Source organism: Limanda limanda, chromosome 21 (genome assembly GCF_963576545.1).
Source record: "Limanda limanda chromosome 21, fLimLim1.1, whole genome shotgun sequence".
NCBI lineage: Eukaryota > Metazoa > Chordata > Actinopteri > Pleuronectiformes > Pleuronectidae > Limanda > Limanda limanda.
This window is the reverse complement of record NC_083656.1, coordinates 16,610,874-16,637,640: the sequence shown is the minus strand read 5'-3', so window position 1 is coordinate 16,637,640 and position 26,767 is coordinate 16,610,874. Positions and strand designations below refer to the sequence as shown.

Sequence of the window (26,767 nt, the reverse complement as noted above, 5' to 3'; positions counted from 1 at the left end):
GAGTTCAACTTTTACTAAACTTTAAGAAAAAAGATTTAATCAACAATTAAGGTAGATTTTGATGATAATATACTCAGCCCTCTGACACTTTTTTTTTGCATTTTATACAGCACACATAACAACCAAGGGAAGAAGGGTCATTAGGTAACCCCAGATAATAATAAAAAGAAATCAGATGAGATAAAACCATCGTGTGAAGGGAAAACGCAAAAGGAATACAAATGGAAGACTCAGCTGGAGCTAGAAAAGTGGAACTTGCTACGTGCAGGCAGCATACTATTTGACATCTCACTGAACCAAGAAATAACTGAATCTAGCATTTGATCACTTCATTGATTCTCCGCTTTTGATTTCATGGCCTTCAGGACTGGAAAAGCCCTCCCTCTATAAACCAGGATTAGGAGCTGTTGTATTGCTTTCTACGTCTCACCATTGTACAAATTAGAAAAACACTTTTCTTATGCCAGTCTTGGAGGGTGGCCAGTGTCTTCCGTTGCCAGCTCTGTATTCCTCAGGCAAGGCAGGATAAAAGCTGAATAAATATTGTCTCTGGTTGAAGCAAGAAGCAAAGCAAAACGGTATTTCCGCTGTCTCCCTTGGTTTGGCAAATGGTAGAAGCACATGTGCGTGTGTGTGTGTGTGCAAATGACAGCATGAGAACACATTAAATGGTCTATAAACACATACTGTATAAACACACTAAACATGTACATCATTTCCTTGCAATAACCGAACCTAATCCTACCTCTATAAATGTCAGACTGCTTTTACTTTCGAGAGAGACAGAAACAGGGGCAGAAAAGTGACCCAACCACAGGAAAACGTGCCGTTCCCATTAGCAACAGCATTCAATCAAACCATATCCACTCACTGAGAAATCTGATCCAAAGTCTTTATGCTACACTCCATCTGGTCTCAGGGCATCACAAGTTTCTGTGGCTGTGCCTTTGTTCACACACTGTGGGGGGAAGATTTATTTTTTGTATCAATCCAATGCTTTGGTTCATGTCCATATATCTAAAGAACGATTGACATTTCCTTTAGTAAGTACATTTAGGATCAGCAAATGTTTGAATTGTAAAACATTAAACTAAGATGCTGAGTGTGGTCAATAATATGCTTAAAATTGGCAATCTCTTCTGAGCATAAATGTTAGCATGCAGGTATTAGGTTTTAGTTTAGCCTAAGTAGCTTGGCTGACATTTGCCTAAAAGACAACAGGAACAACTGTTTCTCGTCCCTTTGTTAACGACTGCCACTGACATGTGATGCACTCCACCAGGCAGCATTTTGCAAACACTGATGCAAGACAGGTGGTTAAACAGCTTTGATAGATTTCAAAGTTATTCCTTAATGATTCATAGCTAATGGCTGCCTTACAGCGTAGTTCTTTAGGAAATCTCTCCAAAGTTTCAGTCCAGTCAACCACCACTGAATACCACTTGAATTCCAGTAGCTTCAAAAAGAGCATGACATTTTGTATCAGGGTTGGCTTACTGCATTGTCACAGTTACTTCATGGTTCTATGTTTTTGCTGCAAGACACAAAGCTAGTCAAAGTGGTTGAGCTTCGCAAATCGATGCTGCACATCACAGTACTACAAATATTTGCGCATAATGTACATTTTTAAGCTAAATCCTAAAATATGCCTTTGTCAGAAAATGGCTCAAAGAAATATATTATATACTGAACAAACACCGAGGGGTATCCCTGTTGAACAACACTCAGAGGTTTCAAGACCAGCTGCACTATATTTTCAAGTGAATACCTTTCGAGGTTAACAAGTCAAAAGTTGCCTCTGGGAAATGTGGAGAAGAAGTGACCCTAAAGTGACTCCAGACCACTTTGTGCCCACATAACAGCTCCACACTGAATCAACATTCATGTTTGGTACTGAAAAGCTTCCAGTAAAGCAGCAACAACGATTTCCAAAACAGGAAGAATACATTTCACCCCACCTCTCCCTTGACACCTCTGTCTTTTCTATGCCTCTTAACTTCTCCACAAGCTATTTTGGCATCAGCACCGTTCACCAAGGGAGTGGAAAGGCTGACAGGAGAGCTTCAGAAAAAGGAAGCAAGAAAGAGGAGCAGGCCGTCTCTGTTGCCATAAAGTCAAGGGGAAGTTTCTTATATAAAGTTAGAGTGAGGTTGACCTTCCCAAGTAAATAGACTATGGGCTGTGTCACATACTTGGCATACCGACAACTATTCCATCAGCCCCACCATAGATGGAAATGCTCTTAAACTGCAAAGAGACAAAGCAGACGCCATTTCCTCACTTGTCCAACCCGTCCACCTCCACTCATCCACCCAGTGTCCCTTCTGCCCCTTCATCTTCAAGTTCTTAGACTCTGTCTTCAAAACAATAATTATGAATCCCTCCATCCCTGTGTCCCTCATTTACATTTGCATTTTTTGCTGCCCTCGCCGAGGGGGCATGTAAGCGAAGTCTGCCGCGCAGGTTTGAGTCTTTGTATTTGTTAGTGGCCATTTAAGAGAGAGGAAGCAGACAGGGTGCTCTGTGAAGTGTCATGTGCAGTGAGGTATCCGGTCCTGCAACTGCAAACAAACGGATGGGTGTCAGGGTAACAACATGTCTGTGTTCGAAGAACACGTGTGTATATATACAGTATCCGTCATGGTCCAGTTTATATCTCGGATGCCAAGTGGAAACAGGTTCATGTGACATTGTATTTGAGGGCCAGTCCCAGAAATGTCTGCTGATAAAATGTTAATATTTGGTGTTCTACTGATGAATTGTGACTGTTTAATTGCTATTCCTTGCCAAAAAAGTGACATATTTAATCTGAACTTAAACACATATTTTTTGTATATATATATATATAATAGAATGGATTCCAAACGATGTAGATAACGATAGATGTATATAACGATAGGTGACATGATGGCTCGCCGAAAGTGAAGCCATAGCGTCATAATCATCACCTGGTGGCTAATTGCAGATAGGGCATTAACTCCGCCTCCAACAGTTAGTAGATGGGACATTGACTAAACTAAAAACTCAAAGTACCCGTCAAATGAATTTCTCTCAGAGATGATTTCAGTAATTTTAGGTATTTGATATCACACTGAAGTTTCCAAGTGCTCATTCTTTCCAGTAAGTTTGGTTTTAATGAGTTATTCGGTGCAATAAAAAGACTCACAAGTGGTCAAGTGTATCGACAGGACCTCCATATTATAGCTCCATCCCCGAGTCTGGATCCAAATGATGTTATTAACGCAATATGACGGCATTCATATCCAGCATGTTTTGGTTTTACAGCCCACAAATGAACTGTTTTGATTCACGCTCACTCCCTCATCATCCTTGTGTCTAGCAACAGCAAACAGCAGTTTTTAGTGGAAGCAGTACTTTTCCAAGAAAAAGTGGCCAAATATAAATTTTGTTCAAGAATGAATGGAAACCAGAACAAATCTTGAAGCGCATTTAACTGTAATATTAAACGGCTCCTATAAAACCCTCAAACTTCTGGAAGGCTTTTATTCTGAGGCAGCTACAGGGAGTAGGTTCTTAATGAGTTAAGTTTTAAGGGCTAACTTTCTTCATGAGTACTTCAAGGAGTCGAGGTTCTCCTTTGGTAGTCGGATTTGTTTTGGGAACAAAGTCAAATAAGAAGGAAGAGGTGAAGCTGCAAGGTCAGAGGACCCTTTTGATAAGTCTTCGCTGTAGGATTTTACTTAATATTTAAAGAATGGCCTCACCATTATTCTACTTGTAACCTAAAGCACAATATTTTGACAGTGTTCATTTGAATTATTATATGCAGGCGAGACTTTCACATCCATCGTCGAACAAACAACCGCATGCTGAGGGCAAACCATCACTTTGAAGCACTCAGCGTCACTTTCAGTTAATCCCCTTTTGCTCCAAACCAAAACTCCTCATAGCTTTGGATCACAGGGACGCTTAATCAGAGCTGTTCAACGAAACAGGCTGGGAAAACATACAGAAATCACATCCCATTTAAAGGGAAAATGGTCAGAATTTATGTCACACTTTAGCTTATCATCCGTTCAAAGTGCTTAAAGGGCCAAGCTGCATTCACACACACATTAATTCAGCTCTACTATAGACTTCCCTTTTTCCATCAACATTTATTCATACACTGTCGACAAAGCCGTCAGGGGCAATTTGATATTTCAGTATCTTGCCCAAGGACACTTCAGAATGCAGACTTGATGACTCTGGGATCAAACCATCGACCCTGCTGTGGTAATTCGACGACCCTGAGCCACAGCCAACCACCCCATCAAACCCTTAGCTAACTTGCCAGGAAGGCTACGACCCCTCAGCACTTACAGTATACTGCTGTGTCCAATGGCCAGCTGCATCAAAGTATGTGCTTATTTAAAGATTTGTTTTGGTGACTCCATTAGCATATCAGGCTGACCCCACCGTTGGTTTGAGCATTACAAATCTGATGCACTGAGTATGACAGTAATACGATTTCGAGCTGTGTAATGCTGACCACAGCAGGTGGAACTACAAAGCACTTTGTGGCAGTGGCAGCTTCACAGGGTGTATATACACTGTGTGCAAAAGTTCAAATAGAAAACTTGGCTGGAGGACGTATGGAAATTGAAACCAAGCCTCTCATCCATGTGGACAAAGTTACAGAGACATAGAGAGGCTTGGTGATCCTCTTCTCTATTGGATGTCGATGGGCTAACAATCAATAGAGCAACTCAGCTACATTTTATCAGCCTGTGTGTAGACTTGAGGGATCAATGTTACCCAAAACTAGGAGAAAACAGTAAAGGGAGAAGAAAGAGTGGTTGATGAGTAGGGAGATGAAGAGGAGGAGGAGGAAGATGGAGAGAAGAGGGAGAATTCAGGGAGCAAGGATGACAATATAGGTGAAAGGGATAGAAAGAATCAAATAAAAAGGAAGAGAAAGAGGCGTAGAAGGTCAAGGGAAAGATTGGGAGGAAGGAGACAAGGAAAGAGGAAAAGGGGAAGAAGGAACGGCAATCAAAAGAAGGTGGTGTGTGTGTGTGTGTGTGTGTGTGCACTGAGGATGTTTGTCATCTGGATATGATTACAGGCAACAGGTCAGGGATCAAAAAATAACCCTGGTAAATCTAGCCAGGTTTCAATCTCCTACTACACACCTTCACACACACGCACAAACAAACACACACAACTGTCACTCACTTTACTTGCGTTATATAACTTTATACACAATCACATGTGCCAAAAATACACAATAATGAAGCGTGCACCTCAAATCATAATCGTGCATTTGGCAAGATGTTTTATGCAAAACACTGAACTGTGCCAACATCAATGATCGGTTTGTACGCAAATCAAAGTGTAATGTACGATCACTGCGAGGAATTTACCACACACCTTCCCTGCACAGCAATGATGAAAGCAAAGGCTGTTTCCTGCAAATTAACAAACTCCATCCCTACAGCAGCCCTGTCTCCTACAATACACTTAAACAATTGACGTGGCTGATCCGTATTAAATATAGTTCCTTTTTCGATCTCATTATAGTATTTAGTTATTCTTCCTCAGCGAGCTGCAAACTCTATTTTTAATCCATTACATTTTTACAATACACATTGTTTTTTTTCAAATATTTTTAAAAGTTATCAATAACAAAGACCTCGTCTCCTACAGCAGCATCACTGGTGAAGAAACGTCTGAAACAGATTCTGAGGTGGCCGAGACTCAACCATAATGATGCAGTAGACTGTAGCATTAAAGATTAGGCTACACTTTATACTTTAAGTACTTTAAATGTGTGTACTTTGACTCAAGTAGCAAAGTTTAAGTGGTGACTTACTTTTACTTGACTTCATTTTTATTAATTTATGTGTACTTTCACTTCGTAAAATGTTTAAGTACTTCCTCCTCCACAGGCTGTATGTATCACAAAATGAACTCAACACTGAAATTAGTATTATTGTTGGAATCACAGTATCTCAATTCAGTCAGGATCAGTTTGGTCAAAATTAATTTTATTTAAATAATTTAAATAAGTTACATTTGTCTGTAGAGCTTTGTTCAGGAACCTCCCTGCTCTTCCACATGCATCCACAGGGAGACTAAGGTATGGAGAACACACTTCCCTACCATTCCCTGAACCTTAAAAGAAAGTGATGCAGGAAGAGCAGAAACTAAAACACCCCAACGCAGAACAGAGCATCAATGTCGATACACATGACATTGGTTAGGTCAGATTCAGTATGAAAAGGAGGTGCTGGGCTGGAGGAGGGTTGTGAAGTCGCTCGCCGAGGGAACAGGAGGAGCATAAGCAGCTTAAATAGAGCATGCAATATGAGCTCTGCCTATTGAATGTATAGGAGGGGATCAGCTGAGCTGTCAGGCACAGAGATATGCTGATGTCAACTGGCATACTTTATAGTTGCTGACTTGGTGCATGAACTAACGCTGTGCTCAATGTCTGGTCATTTCTTCTGTCAAATGTAACTTTTTTACTCTATATTCTGACCATTAAGTTATAGTGTGTCCATGTATGTGTTTAACCAAATACAGTTGGAGCCAAATTAGACGATGGTTAGCACTGTCGCCTCAAAGGCCAAATTGGGCCGTGGTATTTCTGTGTGAAGTTTGCATGAGTGTGAAAGGTTGTTTGACTTTGTCTCTTGCCAGAGGCGAATTGTGTACCTGGCCTCTTGCACTATGTCAGCTGGGATTGCCTCAGGCTCCCCAAGAAACCCTCAAGGGATAATCACTCTACGTTACTATAAGTGTTTTACCTTTTCTTCTACTGAGACAGTCATCGATCTATTATAGCAGGGAGTACAGTGACTTCCCCAACGGTTTGGCAGATATTGAGACAAGTAATTCAGACTGTACAGGTTGCATTCACACACAGATGAGATCTGATCACAATAAGTGTCAGACGACCTCCAGATCTGGTTCAGCTGATCTGATAGCATTCCTATCCCGATGTGTTCTCCATGCACTGACACCTCATGTTAATTTGCCTTTTTTACTACTCCACAGAGCCTATCCGGATATAGACTGCAGGTTAATATCAGGTATTACCGGGGTGAAAGAGAAAAATCCCCTGGAGGAAAGAACAGCAAAGAAACTGAGAAAATCTCTGTCAGATGTTTGAATCACCCTTTGAATCACCTTTGTGTCTCTCTCTGTCTGTCTCTCCCTGTTTCCTCACATACTCTCTCTTTCACTCCCTGGCTGCAATTATGCTTGTGTAAACAAAGGAGACCAGAGAGAGGTAAGAGGAATTCCAGTTGGGCCTGTGGGAGCAGTGAAGCTTACACAATCCCAATTACAAAGAATGACACAATAGTACACAGATGATCTACTGGTACCTTCCAACAATTTGTCATATGTAACATCTGAGTATCCATTATTAATCAGTGTATATTCTCATTAGCAACTGTGTGCAATCATTTGCGTGTGCTACAATCTCAGTGAAGCATCATCCAACAGCTGTGTTCAACTTCGCACACTTTTAATAAGGAGACACGTATGCACACTAACCTGCTCGTGGTACTCGATCCCCATACTCAGAGTGTTGATCAGAATGGCGATCATAATCCCACGTCCGAAATACTTGCTGTCCACAATCTTCCTGAACGTGTCACACACCAGCCTCCAGAAGTGGACGACCTTCCCCGCCGTTTTGCCCAGCCTGCACTGCTTCTTCTTGGGCTGACGGCTGTCTCTCCTGTCCCTGAGGTGGAGGTCCTGGGTGAACTCGTAGACGCCCTCGCTGTCCGAGTCGCCCTGTGTGTCGATGCCGCCCTCCGATTCGTTGGCCAGGGCCTTGGCGCAGTAGGGGCAGCTCTCGGGGTCCAATGTCAAAGCGGCGGTGTCCATGGTGCTGCTGGTGGTGCTGAGGTCACGAGCCGACAGCTGGCACGAGAGCTGGGCTGCAGCAGAGCGAGAGAGGTCAGAAGCTGAAACTTAACAGAGAAGGGAGTCATTATTTTCACCATCTGCACAACCTGAACAGACCTGGCCTTTTGCAGATAAAGCTGCCTGCGAGCTCGGCCACCAGGGATTAATATTCATTAGTACTCTTTCTGTTTCTCACAAAGGAAAAAACAACAACTCTGGACTGTGTTGTAGTTTGAAGAGTAATCACGACAACTCAACCGCAGAAAATGGAACACTTCCAGTTGTGTGTCACTTGATTTACTCCAACACCAAAATTGAAATTAAACACTAACTCGGAGTTAATGAGATACTCTTGTTTTTTTCAAACCCCATTATGCTTTCCAGGTTTTTTTCTTAATGACAGTTGCTTGGCAAACCAAACCCTATCCAACGCAGCCAACTCAAAGGGAGTGGAGCTACTAGAGCTAATTAACCACTTTCACCGTTTGTCTTCATTTTAGCTTGACTGTGCTGTCGGAGTTCATCCCTGTTTGTTTGTGGTGAGTTGTCTACCTGTGGGGTTGTGTGTGTCCACCAGGGTCGATGGCCGTCTCCCCAGGGGCATGGGTGGGATATTGAGGTTGAAGCTGATGTTTGTCAGAGTGCTGGCTGCAGCACTTCCTCGTCTGGACTCTGCTAGGGCCCGGGCCTGTAGGGTGGGGTAGTTTTTAGGACCTGGCGCAGCGAAGGGAACGGAGTTCCTTTTCATGGCCCTTGATGCAGGAGCCGGGGCCAGGGTGAAGGAGCATGGAGTTGGCCCCATGAATGTGGGCGATGGGGTAATGCTAAGAGTTTCTATGTTGAATACACTGCGCACTGAAGCTGAACCGACAGCACCTGCAGCAGGGTTGGACAAAATGGCTAAGTTTGAATCAGAAGTGGCTGCTGTCAAAGTAGACGGTGGCCCCAAAGCAAGATGTCCACTGCCAGTTGCTGCAACGAGAGCCCCTCCATTGTTATTATGAGCTCCAGCTTCCACATCCCTACCCTCTATGCAGTGGAGGCTCCCTCCTCCCCTCACGCTGCCATTTCCCAGGTGGTAGTGGTGGTGGTGGTGGTGATGATGGTGCATCATGTGATGAATAGACATGGATCCCTGCCTGGAGGACTTCCTCCTCCTCCGACTCTGGCTACGTTGCGGCTCCGTGGCTAGGGGCGAGGCAGCTATGTTGAGCCCGGCGCGGCGAGCCAAGAACCTGCAGATATGGGCCACTTGTTTGGCCCCCTTGCGGATGACGTGAACCAGGTACTTGAGGAGCTCATCATAGCAAGAGCCTGGCTCGGAGAGGGAGGCCAGAGTGCTGGCGTTAGACAGGAAGCGCACCCGCTGCTCCTTCATCAGCTGGCTCTCCCGCTGCTTGGTCTCAGAGAACTGAGTGGCGATGACCACCAGGCACAGGTTGATCATGAAGAATGAGCCAATCTGAGGACAAGGAGGAGCAGATGACATTGTTATTCGCTCAAGATGGATACTCTCACACCCGTCCCCCCACTGACCCACTTGTTGAATCACTAGCACACAGCTGGTGGCTCCATAAAGCCACACTTACAATGATGAGCAGGATGAAGTAGATAAAGTTGTAGAAAGAGTGAGCATCCATCACAAAGTACATGATGTCCACCCAGCCCTCCAGAGTGATCACCTGAAGAGAAACACAGTACAGTGAAGATAAAGGATATTAGTAAATAATCAGACAACACAAAAAAATCAAAAAAATAAACACCACGTTTCACAGTTCAGTGTTGCAAATGCCAAGACTCAGCAGTGGACTCATCCTCAACATGTCTCTTATGCGCTTCACTGGAGAACTCATCTCTAATCTGGCTTCCATCCTCCAAAATTACCCCCTTCAGCTAGACAGCAATGAATGAACACTCCAACAAAAGGCTTTTCACAAGATGTGGAGATAGCAAACAAATGGTGTGGAAAAATGAAACTGCGGTCTGTTGGTGTGGCTGTGGTAACTTGCATCCTGTAAGCCCCATTCCTCTGATACACCAGCCACTGGGGCGATTTGTCCCCCTTTTGAATTACAAGCCTGCTCCACCTAAACCAAACTGCATGTGCAGCAGAAACTGTTAATTTCATCTGCTCTTTTCAAATCCTACTATTCTGGAGGCTTGATGAGCTGTCTTACCTGGAAGATGGCGATCCAGGCATAGCAGATGTTGTCAAAGTTGATTGCTCCCTTGAAAGGGTTGACCTGACCAGCAGTGCACTTGCTGTAGTACTGGTTCCAGTTGACGCAAGTGGTGTTGTCTGTGCTGTTGTAAAAGTCCAGGTCCAGGTTGCACTGCAGGCCTCCCTCATATTGCTTAGGCACGGAGTTGCAGTCCCTCATGCCATTTTCCCGGCGCTGAGAGCAGATGAAGGGGTTCTCGTCGTCATTCTCAGTGTGGTAGTATTCAGGTAACTTCTCCGACAGAGGGCTTTGGGGAGACAGAACAGAGGGAATTGCAAGGATTACTGGTTTGTCTGGGTCATAAGACTCAACAATGTTCTGGAAGTTCATACTTTACTACAAATTGGTCGGCCTATAACGTTCATATTGAGGTGAAACACTTTTAATCTGCCTGAATTGACACATACAATATCTTACAGACTGTTCAGCTCTGGTGTGAACATCCGTCCTGAGAAATCCAATCACAAGACAACAGCGTTATATTTGTGTGTTCACACCTGACATTTATATCCATCCCGATTGTGTCTCCTGTGATCATTTGAGATTGGATCTCATGACATGATAATCATGACAATATCTTCATGTTCACGATGAAAAAGTAATTGTGTTTTTACCAGATTTCGTGTCTGTGCTATCATTTTTTTTTTACCAATTTAAGAAAAAAAATATCAGGCTTCATGTGATGATCAGTGTTTATATTGGGGCAGTGGCAACAAACAAATCAGCGTATAGACACTGAGAAGGGATTGCTAATGACGGATGTTAAAAGCAGGTCTGAATGGAGTCTAACTCACTGTGGCACCAATTGGTAATTACAGAACACACCAGCAAAATATTAAATCTTATTTGTCCATTATTGTCTAGATTTACTTGACATGATCCCAAGGCGGCCTGACCTGAACTTATGAGAAAATACTTGTGTCAGCTGAATATCACTACAGCACTTACTTTGATCTTCAACGTTCTATTTAGCTGTGGGCAGCTTCAGTCTAGTGGTGCCCTCGAAGTGTGTGTGTGTAGAAAGGTTACCTCCAGATGCTGGTAAGTGAAAATGAACCAAAACTGCTTTTAAATTTATTGAAACAAAATGGTGGCCGAGAAATATAATCTGGGGACACTGCGTAACACTCTGTAACATCAGTAACCAAGACTACCACGACAATCCTACTACAAAGCAACATCTATCTAAAGCTACTGTTCATACCAAGACCAGACCGACTGATTAGGTGCAGAATGCCTCTGCAGACAGATTGAACCAATCACCTCAAAATGCTCCTGAATAGATTTATTCAAACTTTGAGCAGAATTTTACATCGATCTAGTTTGAAGCCCCAAAAAGACTGCAGGTTTTAAATCCATGCAAAAAGTCCAGCAGCTGATTTCACAGATTAATTCCATTTCAATCAGCAACAATAATCAGCAGAGCTGTAATCGTGTTGACAAACCTGAGGCCAAAGGGCCAGAGAGACTTCTGTGTATGTGGTGACAGTTGGATGAATGAGTATGTACTGTGGACACAACCTTTTGGCTTTTATGCTTCAGTGCACTCATCCATTGGGGATAACTGGTGTGTGTGTGTGTGTGTGTGTGTGTGTGTGTGTGTGTGTGTGTGTGTGTTTGTGTGTGTGTGTGTGTGTGAGAGAGAGAGATCAACATCACCTCACACATACTAATATTCTTAAAAGCTCTTTAATTCAAACGTGGGGAGGATCTATACAAACACCTAATTCCTGTCCACACTTATTGAGTCATTTTCCTCAGATTTTCAAAATCTCCAGTTTCTGTGTATCTGTGTGTACATGTAAAACGGAGTGTTTGGGAAACGATGGCGTCACAACTTACTATGCACACGCCCCCATTGTTGCTTTTTGTATCAGCATGATAGATTGACAGGAGAATAACCTCACTAGCAGGCTCACAACGTTCTCTAGTAATTGATGAAGTGTTGATGATTGAAGAGGGTTTTGGGTTCTCGTCTGGACAGAGATATTTTGTAAAAAAAAAAAAAAGTTTGTTTAGGATTTTGTTTAGGGGAAAATATCTGTTAAAAAAAAAAATTCAAAAAATAATATAGTATTTGCATGGACTGTTGTGGCTAACTGCTCACATGTCATGAGTCTCATACAGTAATAATGTGAATCCAGCCAACAGCCAAAGGTCACTACTTTGCACTAGAACATGTAGCGGTAATATAATGAAGCAGATATTAAACCAGACCTACATGACACTCATCTGACACAGACCTCCACTTTAATGAAGTAGCTCTGAAAACGGATGATGATGATGACGAAAAATGTGCTACCTCACCAACGCCAGTATGCGTGAATTTAAATTACAACTGTGAGATGTCATAAATCCTATACAGAGAAATGAAGGCAAGATGAACATGAATAAGTCATGGGAGCCCATATTCCATATACCATGGGGTCTTTTTTCATTATACCAGGGCCTTTCTGTGTCCCATTCATCATTGTGATGAGACACTATAATCACCAACCTCATTGACTCTGGTGCATGACCTAATTTAGTCTGCAGGGTTAAGGTTTGCTTGATAGTTTTACCTTGACCTGTTGCCAATCTCAGCTGTTCACCTGAGCTCTAATGGTAAAATAAAACATAGATAAATAGATGGACCCTGTCACCTTGTGCACCCTTGGAGTAAATACGAATTTGATCAATATAAGTACTTGAAGGATAATACCTACATACCCTCCATCGAGAACAGAGACACTTGTTGTGCTCTTTTCTTAGTGATATTGTCACTTCAGATTTGATCTCAGCATTTACTTTGCCAAATGTTAAATAGTCTGTATTTATATAGTAATTTTTTGTAGTGTTGATGCCCACTCAAATTGCTTTTACTGTACAGTTTGACCATTCACAAATACATGTTTACAATCATAAATGCTATAGTTTACAATTTTCAATATACACACATTTTTAAATTGGATGCTTCATAAGTTGCTGCACTGATCATGATCAGAGATGGAAAAAATGGAAAAATTGCACTATACAATGAATTAACCTATCTTAATTTTTTACTAAAGTAAAAGATTTAAGAAATAGTAGCAACAAATGGCCTGAAAGTATCAAAAGCTAATTATGCAGAATGACACTTGTCTGTGTAAAAATGATGACATTGCTTGAATTCATATGAAAATTATACTTTGATACTTTATATGTAAAATCTACAGCTGTTAAATAAATGTAGTAGATTATAAGGTGGCAAAACACTCAAGGTTAGGGCTCCTGTTTGTATTCGTATCTAGATATACAGTATGTTTGTGTGTGTGTGTGTGTGTGTGTGTGTGTGTGTTTATTTATTCTTGTTACTAACTTAAAACGCAATGTCACATATAGGCAATATATCAACCCAGAGACTGTGGAACTCACAAGGAGAAGTTGTCCTCCACGAAGCAGCGGTTTCTGAGCAGGCCGGCCCACAGCTGGACGCCCACGATGCCGAATATGAAGAAGACGAAGAAGCAGAGCAGCAGCACATTGCCGAGCATAGGCAGGGTGTCCAGGAGCAGGGTCACCAGGATACGCATACCTGAGGGACAAGGACAGAGTCAAACAGCTGGACAGCACAGTATGCCAACACACACACACACACACTCACACTCACACACACACACACACAGATAAGAGCTTGTCAGGATTAGATGCATATTACTGATTGACTTGAAAGTCAAACCTCTTTTACTGCAAGTACCAATCTCTCAATTTACAGACATTAATGCTGGCTAGTGCAGGGCTATTATAGCACACTTACAGGGACAAGTGCGCATTTCAGTAACTTGACTCATTCAAGCAAATCATTCACCTGCCAGTCGATGCTACAACACTTTTAATAGTTGAATGACAAAGACACAATTGCAGTAAAGGGTAATATTAGCCTACCATCCATCACAGTTTACTGAAAGTAGCCTCTCAGTGTTTTATGTTTCGTATGAGTTCAAGAGCTTAATGGGGGACATTAATTTTGTCAGAATGAAATTCCATGTCGGTGGGAAGGTTTGTACGGCATTCAAATAATACAATGAAGGAATAACATTATTTTCTGTCCCTCTTGTTCCAGTGCCTTGTATCAAACCTCATTGGCATTGGCTTTTGCTGCTGCAGTTCCACTGGTCTACTACTGGGAAAATCACTCTAATCCTCTGTCATATGGTAATTATTATTCAAACAGTTATTATTTAATTGTTTTATGTAGCTTGGGTAAACAGCTTATCCAACATGTTTCCACTGGCAGATACTACTCTCCACTGACATACATGTTTGTAACTAGAGGTTTGTAAAAACAAAGAATTCACTTCAGTCAACCCAATCACAGCAACACAGGAGGACACCATGCCAAATTAATAGCTAAAGCAAAACAATTTTTAAGAACAGTAACTATGGGAGTCTGGAAAACTCACTTCTGTACAACTTAGCAAAGCCCAGATAAGAAATTTGAAAAGAATCTAACTTGTTTTTCCAATTGATCTTATGCCCTTATTTATGCTGCTGTTAAGTAAGTAAAGTGATTACTTCCATTTCCAATTATGTAATTGTCCGACATAGTTCCTTGCCCCCTTTAAATTGCATTGCAATACATCCACTTTAGTACAGCATACAGTCAAGAGTTTCTGACAACAAACAAGGCGACAGTGGAGAAGGGAACATTAATGTTGGCAATGTTGACTGTTTGTCCCTGTGCATGGGGCCATTGTTGAAATGTCTTCAATGTTTCTTTGATTGTCTCGCTTGAACTATTGGCTACACTGCCCCATGATTTGCTCCGGTACTGCTCTGTTTCATATCCGTAAACTGAAGATGTGCACTAATACAGACAAAATTAACACAGAATCCAGAATTCACATTGAACTGTTTTCAGTTAGAGTGGAACAATAGTGACGTATCATTTTCATGGAGCCGGGACACACCACAGTAGCGACATATCCCGTAAAAAGTTAGTGGGGGTGGTACATGGAGGAGGAACACCAGGGGTAATCAGCTACATAACACTATTGAAAGTGGTATACCATTCAGATTATGTCACTAATAAAATACGACCACATTTAATCTAAGCACCACTGCAATGAGCACTTTCAAGCAAGATATTGTAAAGCACAAGAGACTCCAGTAGTGTACAGCATTGGCATTGAATTTGCTACTAGAGGTGACTGTGTGTAAGTGCATAAATATCAAACAGACCATTGCAGAAAAATAGTATAATTGGCAACATCCTTCTTTGATGAATAAAAGTTAAAAATATATAATTGGATATGACACAAGAGTCAAGAGTCAAGTGGAAGAGCAGTGATTTGTTAGCAGTGGGCGAGTGTATCAGCAGGACTCTTACAGTTTGCTCTGAATTAACATCACAGAAAAAAGCTTGGTTTTTCACCTTTCATACAGTACATCACTGATTCTCTCTCACTGTTTCCCCAACGTTCTGAGTGAAACACACACACACACACACCCTTCCTACCACCCACACACTCCCACACACTCCCACACACTCCCACTCTATCTATCTATCTATCTATCTATCTATCTATCTATCTATCTATCTATCTATCTATCTATCTATCTATCTATCTATCTATCTATCTATCTATCTATCTATCTATCTATCTATCTATCTATCTATCTATCTATCTATCTATCTAGCTATCAATCTATCCATCTATCCATCTATCCATCTATCCATCTATCTATCCATCATCTATCTGTAGAGGTGTTACATGGATACAGCGAAGGTAAAACACAGAGAGACAGAGAGAGTGGATGAAAAGTAATTTGCTTTCCAAAATTGGAGAATAATAGATGCCTGTTACTGCATCACAGATACTAATTACTGAGTAAGTCCAATGTGCACAAGCCCAGGGGTCAAAGGGTTCTAAAGCCAGAACCTGTGAAGTGACAGTTCATTGAAAACTCGAAGATCTCAGTCTAAAAGTCGATCATGATTTATTTCTTCTGATCATTTGATCTTAAAGTTACGGTTGGTAAGTTATTTCTGAAACACTTATTATCTTTCTACCATTTGTTGAAATCCTGTTACGTCCCGATAGCCATTCATAAATAAAGTTGTGTGTTGTGTGTACCAATGATTTGTACCAAACATGTGCTTTTCTCACAAAATCATGCATGTTTGCAAACATTATTCTGAACAGACAAATTGTGAGGATAGAAAGTGTTTTGTTTAATTTTACATGAAGTATCGATTGCAATCCTCTCTGGTTTAGAGTTGTTGCCTCAAAGGAAAGACATGTATTTACATGGCATGTTTATAATGCTAAGTAAAATTCTATCCACATTCCAACACCTTTCCTCTGTGTTATGCAATCTGCATGAAGAACCTCACATATTTGCCGATAGATTGTGGTAGATTCCTTTTTTCTAATGTGGATACACAATGAGAGAGAGACTTTAGGTGTTGGCAGATGGAAAGAAAAGCGGGAGGATTTTGCCGACATGGAAAAAGAATGAGAAGAAGACAGCCAGGAGAGACGGAAGGGAGCTAAAAGGCAGGAGCGGCGCAGAGGTACTGCTGAAAGATTTAAGAATGATTGGCAGTGGGGAGAATCTACGGGATGACATGCGTGTTTGGATTGTTACTTAGCCATCATCTTTGCAAAGGGAAAGATGTGAGTAGGGAGTCCCAGGGAAAGAGACAGTGACGAAAACAGAAACGACCAGTCATGAGTCAGTCTCAGCTGTCAGTCGTTACTTTCCTCCTTGTTTTCACAGCATCACTAAAGTGAGCATTACGAGTTATACCCCTGGCTTGATCAAAACCCGCTTGATTGTTAGCAGGCGAAACAATCTCCCGTTAGCTTTGTGAAACAGTGGTGGAGAAGCTCTGACCAGTTAGCAAGCTAAACTAAAACTAAACTCAGGAACTTGCTTTGTAGCGATGCCCGGGGTAGGGTGCTAGTTCAACTCCAGACAGTTAAGTCAAGGATAAGGGTCCCGCCAACCAGGATAAGATAGGTGAAGTGCAATAAGATTGAGGAGATAAGACTGACTAATGCATCTAAAATATTATTCAGGTTGGTGTCATATGGATTCCATGATGTTTTGAACAGAGTAAACTGACAAAAAGGGAACTCATTCAAACCATTTGCCCTTTAAACCCTCTTTAAGAAAATATGCAGTTTGTGCGTACTTTGACTTTTTAGTTTGTTCCATGTCCCATTCACAAACATAAAGGGGTTTATGACCTATACTGCAGCCAGCCACCAAGTGGTGATTGAGGTGCTTCGGCTTCACTTTTGGGGACCAGTCATGACGCCCATCATTAACTACAATTAATGATATAATCCCAGAGTGCAGTGATAAAGGGGATTATAACAAAGCTTTCTCCTATCTCTCATGATCCCACTGTGAGAAAGATATGAAATGCTGTGCAACAGGGTTGTTTACAAGCGAAGGACAGGGAGTTATGTAAAAATGAAACTGTGAGTCACTACCGGTGGCAATTTGTTGCAGCTTGCCCTTCGATAAGACACCGGTTTAACAGAATTGCCTTGAACTCACAGAGAATGAGCACAGTGCTACATTCCGCTGCTGTCACAGAGATGTGGAGGCTCACACACTACGACAGCACCTCTCTTCCTCCCTTTCTTTCTTTCTTTAGTCATTAATGAGCAATACAAGCACACACACTCACACACACACACACACACACACACAAATCCTTGCCTGACCGTTAAGGCAAAACGGAAAATGGACACATCCACGACACAGAGCGCACATTAAGCAGCAGTTCCTTAGAGGGATTGCCCTAAGAGCGTAATGTGCTGAGCTGTTAGGATGCCGCTAAGCGCCGCCTGAGTCAGTGACTGCAACTCAGATTTGTGTCTGCTGCAGGACCAGCTAACCACTGACTGATTTCATACACTGCCATACACAGCAAAGAAGCAGCTGCCCAATAACAATTAAATGCTAAAAATGCCCATGCCGGTCTTCCCGCCTGTGACAGCTGCACTCATGCAGTGTACAAAACCAATCATGCCCATCATCTTTGCATATTCATCATACCGAGGAGCAGGGTCTGGATTTGACAGTCCTCTGAATCTCCTCTGAAGAGCTGTCACTATCATTTTAAGGATAATATTTTTGAGGTCCCCCATAGATTTTAAAAACAAAGTCATGTTTCCCCAAATTAAGAGCAATTCATCCTTGAAGGCGACAAACACATTCAATACATTCTACTCATTTGCAAAGCGATGCTTTTTTAATGCTTTCTTCGCTGCATTACTTAAATCCACTTGCCCAACAACTTCTCTTTGCTGCCAGATTGATCGTTTTCTTGCTGCATTAATTTCCTTTTAACAACTCTTGATTCATGGAGAAGCAAAGAAACACTGACAGGATTATACATGCGCATCATGTAGTGGCACACTGAGCTCCAAATGAAAATGAGCTCGGATCCAGAGCGATAGCAGAGGGGAAGTAAACAGTTTTCCCTCAATCGTGTGCTAGAAACATCAACTGGCCCACTCTCGATTCTCTGGAAGTATCTGTATCCTAACATGGAGTTTTTACTTTGGGGTTATATGGAAAATATCCAGAGATTGTCCAGAGGAACTGACTCGGACATTTGAGTTCTCACATACAGCCCCTCCGGATAATTTCAGAAGGAATGTCACTTTATGTCTTGAAGCTGCTCTAGTTTACCTATTGTTGCAAAATGGACAGGTCAGCCTTTTGGGAGCTGAATATTATATTAATACATGAGTCATGGCAGTTACAGAGAGATTTTGAGTTGTGTGGGCGTAAAATATTTGCTGTGGCTGTCGTTTTTCATTTTCAGGATGGTTTATATCAAGGCATCAAATAAACACAATCACCGGGGAGTGAGCCACATTTGAGGTCATTGTTCTGTGATGCACGCAAACCTGAATATCTTGTTTTTCCGAAGAGATAAGAGAATCAATCCTTCAGGCCTCTCCCCACCCGAGGAGAGTGCTCATTCCAAGTGATCGACATTTCATATTCAATAACAATCATCTCCTCCTCCGCCTGTGCGCCCTCTCCAACCTCACTGTGGGCGGCTACTCCATTCCAACATGGCTGGCAGGCGGGTGGCTCTGTGTGATTTGGGGAGCCATCTGTTAGGAGGCAGATCAGGTCTGCTTCCTCAGCTCTCATGTCCAGGTCCAGCCCAACCAGCTTTGTAATCTGTGTACTGTGTGCTAATGGGCTCTGTGAGCTGAGGGCCAGCGTACACCCGCGTCTCTTCTTATTTGCTCTGAGTGGATGGATAGTAACTAGCTCTGTGTCAGAGACTCCACACAGAGATCACTTGACGTCCCTGAAATGGAAATGTGCCTTTGCATAAACGAGCCGTGTCACCCGAAGATGAAGCACTCGGAGAGAGATGAAAACTGATGGAGAGAAATAAGGACAGACAATTCATCTGAACTCTGTTGATCTGCGGTTTTATTTGCCCGAGTGAGTTCAACAATTTTGTTCTGCTCAACAGTTCGTATGAAAGTGATATATGTGCGCTGACTTATTTTTCAACCATGAATAAGTACAGCTTTGTGTTGAAATTGTTTCTATACTTATTTCTGTTCCAATGGATCTGATTCATCAAGTAGTTTTCTAAAGAATGTGTGTTCATCACACTCACAATGAAACAGAGGTGCAAACACAGATCAAGTCGTTCCTAAACTACAGACACACAAACCTTTCACTTTACAAACCCTGAGCATAACTGATACATTATCAACTATCTGTAAAGCATTAATTTCCATGTAAAGAAACTAGGAAATTAAGATTTTGTTTATCTTTTAGAACTTTACACCTGTTTCTCCATGTGGGAGATCCATTAAATATGTCATCATGTTCAGATGCTTCAGTACTTCTGAAGCTGGACTGAATTTCAGATATTCTCCGGAAATTATCCAGAGGGGCTGTATGTGAGTACAAAAATGTCCAAATCAGTTGCTCACGACATTCCTGGAAGTTTTTTTTTTCAATTGTGAGTTAAACGGCTTAACAGTCATCCAATAATGAAGCAATGTATTACTTTGTTCTGATATACTGACTGTCAAACAATATAAATATATCCTTAAAAAGCTTTGTCTGATTAAGTGAAACAACTAAGATGTAAAAGCTTTACCCTCAAAATGTGACTTCATTTGGACAACCGCAATGCTGACAAATGCACAAAGAGACATGAAAGCATTGAAAGGCGACAAAAAGAATAACAAGGATTTATCTAGGTTTGAAAATTGCTCTTAAAATTTGATATGATGCATAATTACACATAAGTCATTAATTTAAAACTGACTCCAAGTGATTAAATAACAAAATGTCAAACTTTGATAGAACGCCACATCTTAAAACTGTTGATTATGAATTTCGACTGTGAATACAAGTAGTATTTTCTTTTCCGTGAGCAACAAAATGTCACATTTCTGCCAACAGCTGCTGGGGGTGGTCTTGTCATGTTGAGATTCGGCTAACAAGATCTTTTGTGTTTGGCTCTAAACAGACTGACAAGACTGAAGAGCGAGAATTACTCCGTAACATTCTTTGCATAAATCCTCTGGCAAGCAGCTTCCTCCTCTGATCTTGTTTTAAACTTATTAGCTTTTAATTTTCTTCTGCATCGCTCACAAAACAAGGAGCCCCAGTATCACGCATTAGTCCTCTGGGCTCTCCCTCTTGCCCTTCCATCACAATAAAACAGCAGAAGTCAAGTGGTGATTTTTGTCCTTGCTATAAAACCCTTTCTTAAAAGCTTAGAGAAGATAAGCTCTTTAATTGCAGCACTGAGGGTTAGAAAATAATGTGTTTTAGAAGTAAGAGGGCACGAGCTGGGAGGTTGTTGTGGTCTTGTCGCCTTCAGGGCTCATCAAGGCGGAAGTACAAAACAGTGTACATGAACCAGGAGCTGCTCAAACACAGAGCCCAACAAAGAGTGGAGAGCAGGATGAAACACTCTGCATTACTGACGCACGAGTGAACATAACAGTGTGAGCTTTCTGCATTGCAGACCTGCATGCACAAAAGTGTGTGAGGAAATATGTGTATGTATGTGCATGCTGTTTCTGATAACGGCATGTTAGAATTATGGATTGTGTCTCATTGAGTCGGAGAATCTGAGTCATCAAGACTCATCAAGTCCGAGACAGAATGTTATTGTTTGTTTCTACTGTGTCTGTTGTTCACTTGTGGGCCTGCCGGGTATCGTGTCACCACTGCCCTCCACCTTGATGCAGCATATTCAGATTATTCAATTCAGTAAAGATAAATCATCGCTTAGTTATCCAACAAATGAGGCTGTGGCTTAAGTTCAGCAGGGAGGATCTTTTTTTTTTTCTTCTTTTTGTTTCTCTATTCATTCAGTTTTGGCCAAATTCCTTACCAGTCAGTGTCTAGTTGCAATCTGTCATTCAGCCTTCGCAAACATATTATCATGCAACCCAACATCTTCTCATGACCACCATGAACAAATCTATGTTTCAACCAACCACGTGCTGGCATTACTACACCAGCAGCAGCACTGTAGTAATGCGATCCCCCTGATAAGTTGGAGGAATAATAACAGAACTATGTGAGTCCTCTAGCTTGAAATATCTGGTTTAGGTCAATGTGTTGTATAAAGCTTTCGGGTCAGGTTGGCAATTCTATTTAATGTATTAAGAAGAACATATATCAAATAAAACTGCCATTGCACTGCATTATCTGGCATTTTAACTGAGTTTTTAGTGATATAAAGCTTAATAAGCCATAAATCTGGGTCTGGGTTGGATCGAAATGTGGATCTTAGCGACACAGAGATATGTGCCAGACAGGTTTGGCTCCGAAAGTCACATCAACCTCAAGACACAGATGTGAATCCCTAATTGATCTGAGCAGTATCTGTGAATAATGGTAGCAAACGCAGTAACTGTAGTGTTTGTATATTATGATTAAAATGTACAAGTCAAAGCCTTATGTGTAAAGTCAGTAGAGTTCTTCTATAATGCCAGCTGGCCTTAGCATTAAGGAACTCATTCCTAGTTCTTATTAACACCAGGGGTGGATAACACATTAACACTAGCCAGGAGGCAAGTAATGAATTGCAAATACAGACTGCAGCTGGCTGCCATGGCCACCAAAGCAGGCACTTTGGCACATGAGCAGCCATCATCCTGAGGTCCCTCTCTCTTCCAAAAATAGTTTTGGCTTGAACAAAATTGTGTCTGTTAAATGTGGGACTCTAGCTTCAGGATGAAAGACAAACTTTATTTTTCTTCTCTTTGTAAAACATGGCACTTTTACTGCTAGAAACAAAAGGCAGACAAATTATACATCAGCAAGTTTAAGTTAGTATTCTAGGTTTCATCGCCTCGAGGCCTGAAAGTAAAACCCATTAAAGCAGCTCCTCACTTCCATTTGCATATTGTTACAGCTGAATCAAGGTTACTTAAGTTGCAGTTGCTCTAATGTTGAAGTTTGCAGTTTTATTTAGAAGAAGCACTGTTTACTCTGGGAAGACAAAATAAGTATTGGCTTCTCAGTAATTGGGAAAATCTACATTTAGATTTCTTTCTTCTTCAGCTCTGTACGAGACACACACCAACCCATTCAAACTCATAAAAACAACTTCAACACATCACCATATCTGTTTCAAAGCAATGAGCAGTGTTCAATAAACAAGTGTCTCCTTCCTCTTCTGTCATATAGAAAAACATACTGCATTGTGGACACAGGAGTGGCCAGTCGCAGTCTTCAAATATCATGACCAACACAGAGCCATGTCACTGGTTGTCATGTCATCTTTGTAGCCAATGACAGGTCCGGTACAAGGTCCCCAGCTGGCCAAAATAAGATGTGAGGGTAATAGCCAATCGGGTGGCAGAGGATGGGGAGTGATGTGATGGTGACAGTCTGGAATTTTGGGTTTCGTCGGCAGTCGGTGGATGAAGCCAGCAAAATGTATCTGTCACTTCCACTGGCAGGATGGCCTGCGATAGAGCATCAATCACTGTCAGAGGCCAGGAGGTAGACACAGGGCCAGGAACAATGTGTTTGTTAAAGCAACTCTAAGGGTATGTGTGTGTGTGTTTGTGTGTGTGTGTGTATGCCTTGGTTGTGTTTAAATGAATATGTACCGAGTATCTGTATTGTGTTGATTTATGATTCAGATCACTACATTCATATCAACAAAAATTACTTCCATTTTGTCAAAATAGATTTTGGTTCCTCCTATAGATCTTGACATCCTATCTGCATGTATCCGTTCTGATGACAGTGTGATTGATTCATGTCTCTTGAGTGGACTGTGCTAGTGGCTATATTACATAGATTGGTTGCTAATTGCATCACAGTAATTGCTGGTGATGTGCCAAGTGGCTCAACCCATGGAGTGTTCAGCTGTTTCACACCTGAGCTCTGAATGTCACCTAATCACAAGTATTAGGCCCTCATCAGTTTGAACAGGAGTGTAGAATAACCCATGTTCGTGAGCAGTATATCCAAACAAAATAAACAAAATAAATCTCCCAAAATTGATTCCAAATATGATTTTCAACATTTTAAATTCTATATTATAATTCTACTGACACTTTCTAAAATGAAATAACAGACATATGAACTAAATTATTCATTTGAATCGTTCTGTGTAAATATTAGCACATAATCCCTGTGGTATGAACCTTAAATTGTAAACGATCCTCCAGTAAACCGAGAGAAGAAGAGGCCCCCTCTACAGGACAATGCAGCTAAAGGGATGAAGGGGTTGAAGGGGTTTTTCCAACTACCCAGTGACATTTTGTCCTACGGGGCCAGAACCACACCAAATCATGCGCCCATTAATGGAACTATTAGACTTGTGATTAGGCTGAGCAATGGCTGGATGTCTAATGAGCGAGTCAGTGTGTGCGTCACTGTGCTGCTGGAGTGTGTTGATGAGCGGCCTGAGGAGCATCAGCAGACCCCTGTGATGGCCTTGATTGACAAGAGGTTGAGATTACGGATTAGGTTTGGGAGTGTCATCGGTAGAAGGATGGAAGAGAAGGGTGGGGGGTTGACAAAATGGGGTAAACATCCACTTTAACACACAAACACACACACACACACGTCCTGATCATTGCTCGCTTGGCCTGCAATCTCATCAATTGAGAAGCTAATGACTTAATTAGGGTCTGCATTTCACTGTAAGCATTGCAGTGGGTGGACTCAAGTAAGGACGGCCGCACTGAGTGGACAGTTGGGTGGGTACAAAAACTCTGGTGATTTATTTAAACATTAATGTGCATGCTGGAAATTCAAGCTGTGCTGATTACACTCTAATGGAGATTGATGTTAGAAAAGGGGAGATGAGTATGGAGCTGTATGGGGGGTGAGGAAAATATGTTTGTGTGTGTTTGTGTGTGTATGTATGTGTTTTGGATGACGGATGGAGCAAGCATCTCGGGGATTTGCGTGTTTGCATCGTGATGCACAAGCGGGGTGGTCTGTGTGTGTGTGTGATTGTAGCTATGAACTACAGTCCTTAAATAAAAGGCGGCCATTTGGAAAATTGCACATAAATCTGAGTGTGTGGCCGGGGAAAGCCAAAACACAGAGACAGTCAGACGGCAAATGTGGATCAGCTTGTTCCTGACCTACATTCCACTTATGTGTGGGAGTTCAGTTCACCTGCATGATCACAACTTATAGCAAGTACCATGGCAGAGCAAGGGAAGTCACCTAACTTTACAATAGGTAAAGCTCTGCAGCTAATATATTCTGCTACTCAGCCTGAGTTAACCTGATAAGCTAGTCAATAGTCAAAAAGTATTGTACAGTGACTTGTTTTACTTTCAGCCTGTGCCTATTTTGGCTCTTTTCTCTTTATGAGGTTCAATGCCTGAGTTATCCATCCACCCATCCATCCATCAATTCATCATCTTCCGCTTAACCAGGCTCATGTTGCGGAGGTAGCGGCCAAGTAGGGTATCCCAGATGTCCCTATCTCCTGCTTCCAGCCCCCTCCGGATGACTCACCCTATCTCAAAGACTGAGCGCAGCAACCCATTGCAGAAAACTCATTTTGGCCTGGCTTGTCTTTGCAAACTCGTTCTTTCGAATACACATATACAGATTATTTTTGGACTAGCACATTAGAGCAGTCAAAAAGTATGATCAAACCAGCAAACCATGTAAAAGAGGTGGTCACATTCTGTCTAGCTTAGAACATGGTGTCCTTCAAAGCCGTGGACAACTTAGGCTTTAAGCTACTGATCCAAACTTAAGATGCAGGGTATGATCTGCAATGTCTTACATAATTGATGCACAGTACACATTCAGATTTTTTTTAAATCACAGTGTGATTTCTTTCGAAGATTGTACAGCACTTATTCCATGGTTATCACCTCAAACTTGCACAGACAACATAAAATGAATCCTAGAATTACTCACAATGGTTTACATCTATAGCCAACCTTAAAGTTAAACACAGTCTGGCTTTAGTTTCAGATCAAAAGCGAGTGTTTGGCTCCAGAGGAAGCCAAAAGTGTTGTGATATTAGAGGACAATGTGTTCTCAGATCCTGAGGCGGGTTAGAGAGCTGCAGCAAGAAGGGGCCAGTACGTCTGCACTCACTTGGCACTCGGTTGATGGCTCTCAGTGGTCTCAGCACACGAACCGTCCTCACTGCTGAAAAACTGACACTCTGCAGGTTGAGGGAGTACTCCAACATCCTGGAGAGAGAGAGAGAGAGAGAAGGAAAACATGTGTAAACACAACTCATTTGATTATTTCATTACTACCACAGCGCACACAGCAGAACCTGCTTAATCATCGGGGATTAGAAACACGAAAACACAAAGGCAATATCATGTACCTAATTATATATCATATGTATTACATGCTCTGACTCTCTTTCTGGGTAAGTGGTAATTAATCCTCTGAAGTCCCGGATTTACATTCTTTGTGTTCTGGCAAACAGTTTGCTTTCATTCCAAAGCTAACTGAGCTACAGGTCCAGAGAGTTGGAGAAACGACACACACACAGACACAGTACCTCTACCTTAGTGAGGACACTCATTGACATCATGCATTCCATAGCCCCCCACCCTAACCTAAACCAAATTCTACCTGCTTAAAGCAGGTCTTAATCCCCAAACAACCCCTTAAACATCAGTCAGAAAGTGAGGACCAGACAAAGTGTCCTGACTCTGTTAGGTCAATGTTCAATTAGCTCAGTGCTCACGACTGCATGTTAGGACTTTGTATTGACTTCAATTAAATGTGTCCACCCTACCCATGATCGGTTATCCGTAACCTTAGCCGTGACCAACTCATGGCTCACCGTTACCTTACCGCAATCCCCATCTTATCCCTTACCTTAACCAGGACCTCAGAGAAGGATCCGCATGTGCTCATATGCAGAGCACAGCAATGTCTGTGTGGCAAACATGCCTGAAATTCACATGTACCCTTCCTTCATCACCCTTCAAAGAAGCAAACGGCATTTGTGCGTCCCCTTTTAAAATGTCAAGAGCGGGCGAATCACTCGTCACCGAGAGGAGGACTGGCTTCCACAGTACATAAAAGAGAAGCATCGGATCAGTGTGCATCGTAACCTTGAGACGGCAAAGTCTTAACAGCCTCTCCAGCAGCTCTTTGGAGACTCTCTCAGGCTGTGATGGGAGGTTAGAAGGACAGCGCTTAGAGAGCGAGACTGTGGAATGCTTGAAAAA

The 26,767-nt window shown here is 41.9% G+C and overlaps 1 protein-coding gene across 1 annotated transcript in view; it reads right to left on the bottom strand.

Annotated features, from left to right (window-relative positions):
* cacna1g (calcium channel, voltage-dependent, T type, alpha 1G subunit) overlaps positions 1–26,767 on the bottom strand; it is a 230,090-nt gene that overhangs the window by 93,658 nt on the left and 109,665 nt on the right. The window contains exons 4-9 of the mRNA XM_061094795.1: positions 25,668–25,765; positions 13,482–13,641; positions 10,044–10,335; positions 9,456–9,548; positions 8,419–9,328; positions 7,507–7,898 (exon numbers count right to left, since the gene is read on the bottom strand). Of these exons, the coding sequence (XP_060950778.1) occupies positions 7,507–7,898; positions 8,419–9,328; positions 9,456–9,548; positions 10,044–10,335; positions 13,482–13,641; positions 25,668–25,765 (1,945 nt within the window). The remainder of the gene's footprint in view (positions 1–7,506; positions 7,899–8,418; positions 9,329–9,455; positions 9,549–10,043; positions 10,336–13,481; positions 13,642–25,667; positions 25,766–26,767) is intronic.